Source organism: Microtus ochrogaster, unplaced genomic scaffold (genome assembly GCF_000317375.1).
Source record: "Microtus ochrogaster isolate Prairie Vole_2 unplaced genomic scaffold, MicOch1.0 UNK3, whole genome shotgun sequence".
NCBI classification, from domain to species: Eukaryota; Metazoa; Chordata; class Mammalia; order Rodentia; family Cricetidae; genus Microtus; species Microtus ochrogaster.
The window spans coordinates 17,047,727-17,054,331 of NW_004949101.1; the positions used below are offsets into that span (position 1 = coordinate 17,047,727).

The 6,605-nt window shown below is 46.3% G+C and overlaps 1 protein-coding gene across 3 annotated transcripts in view; it reads left to right on the forward strand.

Moving 5' to 3' along the window:
• CUNH20orf194 (chromosome unknown C20orf194 homolog) overlaps positions 1-6,605 on the forward strand; it is a 137,368-nt gene that overhangs the window by 126,075 nt on the left and 4,688 nt on the right. For 2 of the 3 annotated variants that reach the window (XM_005365596.2, XM_026788470.1), the window contains exons 31-35: positions 182-268; positions 3,528-3,634; positions 3,957-4,031; positions 4,818-5,020; positions 6,474-6,539. In XM_005365596.2, the coding sequence (XP_005365653.1) occupies positions 182-268; positions 3,528-3,634; positions 3,957-4,031; positions 4,818-5,020; positions 6,474-6,539 (538 nt within the window). The remainder of the gene's footprint in view (positions 1-181; positions 269-3,527; positions 3,635-3,956; positions 4,032-4,817; positions 5,021-6,473; positions 6,540-6,605) is intronic. The other variant, XM_026788471.1, reaches the window with a different exon arrangement.

A 6,605-nucleotide genomic window follows, 5' to 3' on the forward strand; every position in this document is an offset into this window, starting at 1 on the left:
AAAAGAAAAGAAAAGAAAAGAAAAAGAAAACCAGAAGACACATATTGAAGTAGAAATGGACTGTTATGCATACAATTACTTTTCATATTCTGTGTCAGGAAATATGTGTGCAAATGTGGAGAGGTTAACATTGACAACCCTAATTAACCTGGGTCTTCTCTGGGTCTCTGTGTTTTTAAAGGAATGAAGACATTGAGCTGATTCTCTCAGAAAACAGTTTTTCAAGTCCCCAGATGCTACGTTCTCGATATTTAATGTTTCCTGGCTGGCAAGTATCATTACTGAATAGTAGCTCTAAAAAGAAATGTGAGCCACATCTGTAGCAAAGGATCAGCAGAAATGACAGAAGCATACATGCTTCACAAGGGTCACTGTGTTAATTGGATAACCTGCTGTGGCCTGGAAGCCTTCCCAAGGGGCCAGTGCTCCACAATCTGAGCCTCTGAACCCTGCGATTCAAGAGGTCATCCTACAGGTACCAAGTACAGTGAGTGGTACAGAACCAAGACTTAGATTCCCCAGGTAAAAAAATTGCCTTTCCCAATAATCAGCCATCTAGAATAGGTAATCAGTCATCAAAAGTAGGTAGGCTTCTGCTAATGAGATCCATGGAATATTCTCTACAGCTGGCTCCCAGCCCAAGAACATCACCAAAAAGAGGACAAAGGAGAGATGCCGAGTCCCCCATGATCTTACTCTAACACCATTGTCACCTGAGCTCTCTAGAACAAGCCATAGAGCTTCTGAGTATAATGTAGATGTAAATTAATAAAACTAAAATTTAGAGCTAATTGTGGCTGCCTATGCCTGGCAGCCACAGTACTGGGCACTGCAGAACCAAAGCATTCCCACAATGCCAGGAAGCTCTGCTGTGCAGTGCTGCTTCTTCAGAGCTTTGCCTGTCTTGGCTTTTTTATTTCATATCAACAAAACACATTATAAATGCCACTATTGTTCACATTTTATAGATGACAGAAGCAGCAAAAGTTCAATGATATGTCCAAGATACAGCTAGTAGTCGGGTGGTGGTGGCTCACACCTTTAATCATCCCAGCACTTGGGAGACAGAGGCAGGCGGATTCCTATGAGTTTGAGGCCAGCCTGGTCTATGGAGCGAGTTCCAGAACAGGCTCCAAAGCTACACAGAGAAACACTATCTTGAAGAAAAAAAAAAGGAAGGAAAAAAAAGAAAAGAAAGAAAGAAGAAAAGAAAAGTTTAAGAACAAGAGAGATGACTCAGTGGTTCAGAGTACTTTCTTCTCTTGCAGAGGACCTGGGTTCAGTTACCAGCACCCATGTGGTGCAGTTCAAAGCTTTCTGCAAACTCAGAGTGTACATGGTACAAATACACACATTCAGTCAAAATACATAAACACATAGAATAATGATAATAAATTTTTTTAGAAAACAATGAAAGGAAAGAAAAAACCTATTGCAAGTAAGGCATGGTGGCTCACATTCTTATCCCAGCACTTGGGAGGATAGAAGCAGGATTGGGAGTTCAGGATTATCCTTAGCTACATAGTAAATTCTAGTTCAGTCTCACAGGCTACATACAGGAAGCCCTGGCTCAAAAAACTTTAAAAGGGGTTGAGCACAGTGGTGAGTGCTTTTGTTCTCAGTACTGGGAGGCAGAGGCAGAAGAACCTCTTGGGGACCAGCCTGATTACATAGAATCCCCAGGACAAACCTCTTTAAAGGTCTAGCAAAATAGCTCAGTGGTTAAAGAAGCTTGCCACCAAGCCCCCATGGCCTGAGTTCAATCCCAGAGTCCCTCACAGTGGAAGAAGAAAACCAGCTCCTACAAGCTGTCCTCTGACCTTCATGTGTGCAGTGTGGCAAGTGCACACACACACACAGCTAGGCTAGTATGTGCTCCCGCTCTTAGGATGGTAGGAATGACACCCGTCCAGTGGTTCTGTCCTCCCCTGGAGCAGTTCCAAGTCAGAAATAAATCAGGAGTTGAAATGAAATGTCCTTAACTGTGGAAGCTTAATGAGATATAAGGGTTCATTATACTCTCATACTTTTGTTTTTGGTTTAAACTAGAAATTTTCTGTATTAGAAAGTTTCACAATGTGGACATGGTAGCTCATACTAACAGTGACAGCATTTGGGAGGAAGCAGGAGGACCAGGGATTCTGCATGATCCACAGCAAGCTCAAGGCCAACCTCAGGAAACACAAAACCCTGTCTTTAAGAAAGTTATTTCATCCAGCTATAGTAGCATGTACTGATAATCCCATATATTCAGGGTCCTGAGGCAGGAGGATAAAACTTGAGTCTAGGAGTTCAAGACCAACCTAAGCACAGAAGTGAGATATCTCAAAGTTTGAACACACACACCACACACACCAAACCCTAAATTTATTTTTTGTATATTTTATTTTTCTATTTTTTTAAAATTTATTTTTTGTGCATTGGTGTAAAGGTGTCAAATCTCTAGTAACTGGAGTTACAGACCATTGCAGGCTGCCATGTGGGTACCAGGAACTGAACCCAGATCCTCTGGAAGAACAGGCAGTGCTCTTAACTGCTGAGCCATTTCTCCAGCCCCAAACCCTAATTTAATGCTCTGAGTTTAGCCCTGATGTTAATGGCTCTGTGACAAGCAGTGTGATTACACAGCAGTGGCCTCACAACTCCTTAGTTCCTTCTAGAGAAATGTGGATGTTTTAAGTTCCCCACCATGAGATGGGCGTGTCTTGGAGTGTTGAAAGTAATCCTAGCTGTTTTGAATGCTGAAGCAGGTGTATCTTCAGTTCAAAGTGGGGACAGGGTAGAGTAGGGGTGGTCCCAGCTGTGTTAGGAAGGACTCCTAGTATCGTGAGGTCTGAGGGAATGCACAGGCCCTGGACTTGAGGGAACTTGTGCTAGTCTAGAGAAGTTAGACCTGCACTCTCAGGAAGGTTCTGCTCCAAGGCGCCATCCTGCTTTCCAGTCTCATAGTGAAGCAGAGGTATACACACTGGAAACAGTACTTCAGCCAAGCCATTGTGGTGCGGAACTTTAATCCCAGCACTTGGGAGGCAGAGGCAAGAGAATCTCTGAGTTCAAGGCCAACCTGGTCTACAGAACAAGTTCCAGGATAGCCAGGGCTGCAGAGAAACCCCGTCTTGGAACAAAAACAAACCAAGCCCCAGTTCAATCCCTAGCCCCATATAAACCAGTGGGGTGCCCCATGCTTTTAATCCCTGCATTAAGAAGGTGGATGCCCAGATGGTCAGAAATGTAAGGTCATCGTTGGTTACATAGCAAATTTGTGGCCAACCTGGTATTGGTAAGACCCTAGTTCATATAGGAAAAAAAGAGAAATATAAATTGTAAACAAAATATTGTATTAATTAGTGAGAGAGGATTGAACAATGATGACTAGTTTATCCCAAGATAGTATATATAACACTGAACCCCAACACTGAATGGATGAGATGGGGGCAAAGGGTACTACAGCTTCTTGTATATGTTCATGAATATGTCAAAGAATTTAAGAACAATACTTGTTCTTACATTTTAAAAACTATTTTAAGGTATGAAGGTAAATTTGATTCCGGATCCGTCTTTCCGCTAATGGTTCAGATCTGCGTGTGGTTTGACCGACCTCTGGAGAAAACCCGCTTTGTGGCCAAGTGTAAAGGTGAGCATGGCTGGGACACGTTCCACCCTCGATGGAAGACTTGTCCCTTCCCTGGGGCCCCATTCCAGTCAGTATCCTCGGGTTTCCGAAGTCTTCTCCATACTGTCAGGATCAAAAGCAGGTAGGGGGATTAATGAGATCAGATCTCCGGTTCCGATTATGTGTGGCCACGCTTGGCTCACTCTGAGGGATAGTGGTGGAGGCCCTGGGCAGGAGGAGTGGAACCTTGAGCCCTTCCCCTGGCCCTGACCTTCTGACTCTGTTGATCTGAGCTTGGCCTCCCCGTCCAGGTAGCTGAATTCCTGTCCTTTTCCTCCACCAGCAATTCAGTCTTCCATCAAGCCAAGTCCCTTCTCTGGGAATATCTACCACATCCTTGGCAAAGTGAAGTTTTCAGGTAAATGGGGTGAGTCTTGGTAGCTTGGCACTCACGGCTCATGGTGTGAGCTCACAGCCCTGCTGGCTCCGTCCTCTTTTCCATAGTGGAGGATCTGCCCTCGGCTCCTGGGAACTCCAGTGGGCTGTACAGATGTTGGGCTGTAGCGCAAGGCCACTGAGGCCCAGCTAATGTGTGTCCATGCTTTCTTCCATTCTTTTATAAAGCTGTTCTTTTTACATTTTACATTACATGTTCTGACAGCACATGTATGAGCACCACGTGTGTGTCTGGTGCCCATTTGATCCCCTGTCCCTGGAGTTAAAGTTGGAGTGAGCCACTGTGTGAATGCTGGAATCAAACCCAGGTCCTCTAGAGAGTATCAGCTAGTGTTCTTTACCACTGGGAGGTTCTCCAGCCCCTTCCTCAGGTTGCTGCCCCTCGAGCTGCTGGTAGTACTTAGTCCTTGACGTCACAGCCAGCCGCTGCATTCAGCCTCTGAGGTGAATCCCTGGGTGTTACTATCAGTGCAGTGGCCTCTCCTTTTATGACAGATGTTGCAGAGGCAGTGGTGAGTGGCCCTGCTTATCTGACCTCTAAGCATTTTCTTCCGCTTATGTTCCTCTGCCCTATTAACAGTGTGTGTCTGATCACCCATACCTACCAAGCCATATACTTCTACTCATCCTTTCCGACTCGCCACTACTGATCCCGTCAGTCCCTAGGAATCTGTCAACTTGCCAGCACTGTTACAGTCTAGCATTGTTGTGGGATTTGTTCTCAGGGACAAATGTGTTCTCTGTGCAGATTCTGAAAAGACCATGGAGGTCTGCCACAACACTTTGACCAACTCCCTGAGCATTATGCCGGTTTTGGAAGGACCCACTCCACCCCCCAATTCCAGAAGCACACCTCAAGAGAATGGGCAGCCAGAATGCTACCTTGTGTTCATTGGCTGCTCCCTGAAGGAGGACAGCCTCAAAGACTGGCTTCGACAGTCAGCTAAGCAGGTGACTTGCGAAACCAACTTCACTGAGCCCAGATACAGCCAGCACACTCCTCTGACCCTGGCCTCCTTCCCTCTGACACCCACTAGTCTACACTTCAAGGCTCAGTCAAGACTTAGGGACATTTGGGGATTAAGAAGCAGCCTGTAGGGGCAAATTCCAGGTGGATATGTCAATACTGTGTTTCGTTTTGAGTTTGGGATTATTTGTTTTTCTAGACAAGGTCTCTGCATAGCAGTGGCTGTCTGAGAACTCATTCTATAGACCCTGCTGGCCTCAAAACTCACAGAGATCCGCCTGCCTCTGGAGTGCTGACATTAAAGGCCTGGTCCTGTACACTTTTTATTTTATGTGTATGAGTGTTTTGACTGCATGTATGTCTGCACCACATGCATGCTTGGTGCCTGTGGAGGCCGTAAGAGATCAGATCCCACCGGGCAGTGGTGGTGCACGTCTTTAAGCCCAGCACTCGGGAGGCAGAAGCAGGCGGATCTCTGTGAGTTCAAAGCCAGCCAGGTCTATAAGAGCTAGTTCTAGGACAGGCTCCAAAGCTACAGAGAAACCCTGCCTCGAAAAAAACAGGAGAGGAGAGGAAGAGGAGGAGAGGAGAGGAGGAGGAGGAGGAGGAGGAGGGAGGAGGGAGGAGGGAGGACAGAGAGAGAACACGAACAGATCCTCTGGAATGGAGATATAAATAACAACTGTGGGCACTGGAAGTCAACCCCAGGTCCTCTGGAAGGACAGTGCTCCATGCTGCTGAGCGTCTCTCCAGCCCAGGCCTGTGTACTTTGACAGCCAGGCGTTTTAGAAGCTGTGGTGCTAAGCACAGACAGTATCAATGGTTTGCTTTGTCCTGGAACTTGAGGAGTAAAGTTGCCTTGGGGTCTTGGGTCTTGTCCATTAATGGTAGTCTTCTAGGAGCTATGACCTTCCTTGTGTGATTAAATTCTTCTGCTTTTGCTTATTTTAAGGAGGTTTTTTTTTTAGGAGGTTGGGTGTTTTGGCTGAGGTGGTTAGGCAGAATCTCACTATGTAGGCCAGCCTGGCTTCAGATTTTAATCCTCCCGCTTTAAACCTCCCAAGTGCAGGGATCACAGATGTGTGTCACCACTCCTACTTTAGATAAGGACTTAAATGTTACTAGACTATGAAACCTCCAGATGTCCATTATCTGTCATTGTGGCTCAAGCATAAGAATGTACCAAGAGGCAGTTGTGCCCATTTGCAAAGCACTAGGCACAGTTGTTTCCAGCTGTCTTGCAGGGCTCTGGTGTGAAAGTAGTTTACTCAGAGGAGTAGTCAAGCAAGACAGCATCTCCATGAAACCTGGTTCATGCACTCTTCCCTCTTCTGGGGTCCTTGATGCTTAACTGGCCCCCAAAATCCTGTGAGCCTTTGGCTGCCCTTGTACTCCCTCAGCCCTGTTGAAATGTGTGTTTTCTCTACATCCACATAGAAGCCTCAGAGGAAAGCTCTGAAGACCAGGGGAATGCTGACCCAGCAGGAGATCAGGAATATCCACGTGAGTGGCTGCCCTCGCTCCCCTCAGTGTTTGTCTCCCACTTGTGGTGCTGTCCTGGGCCCACAG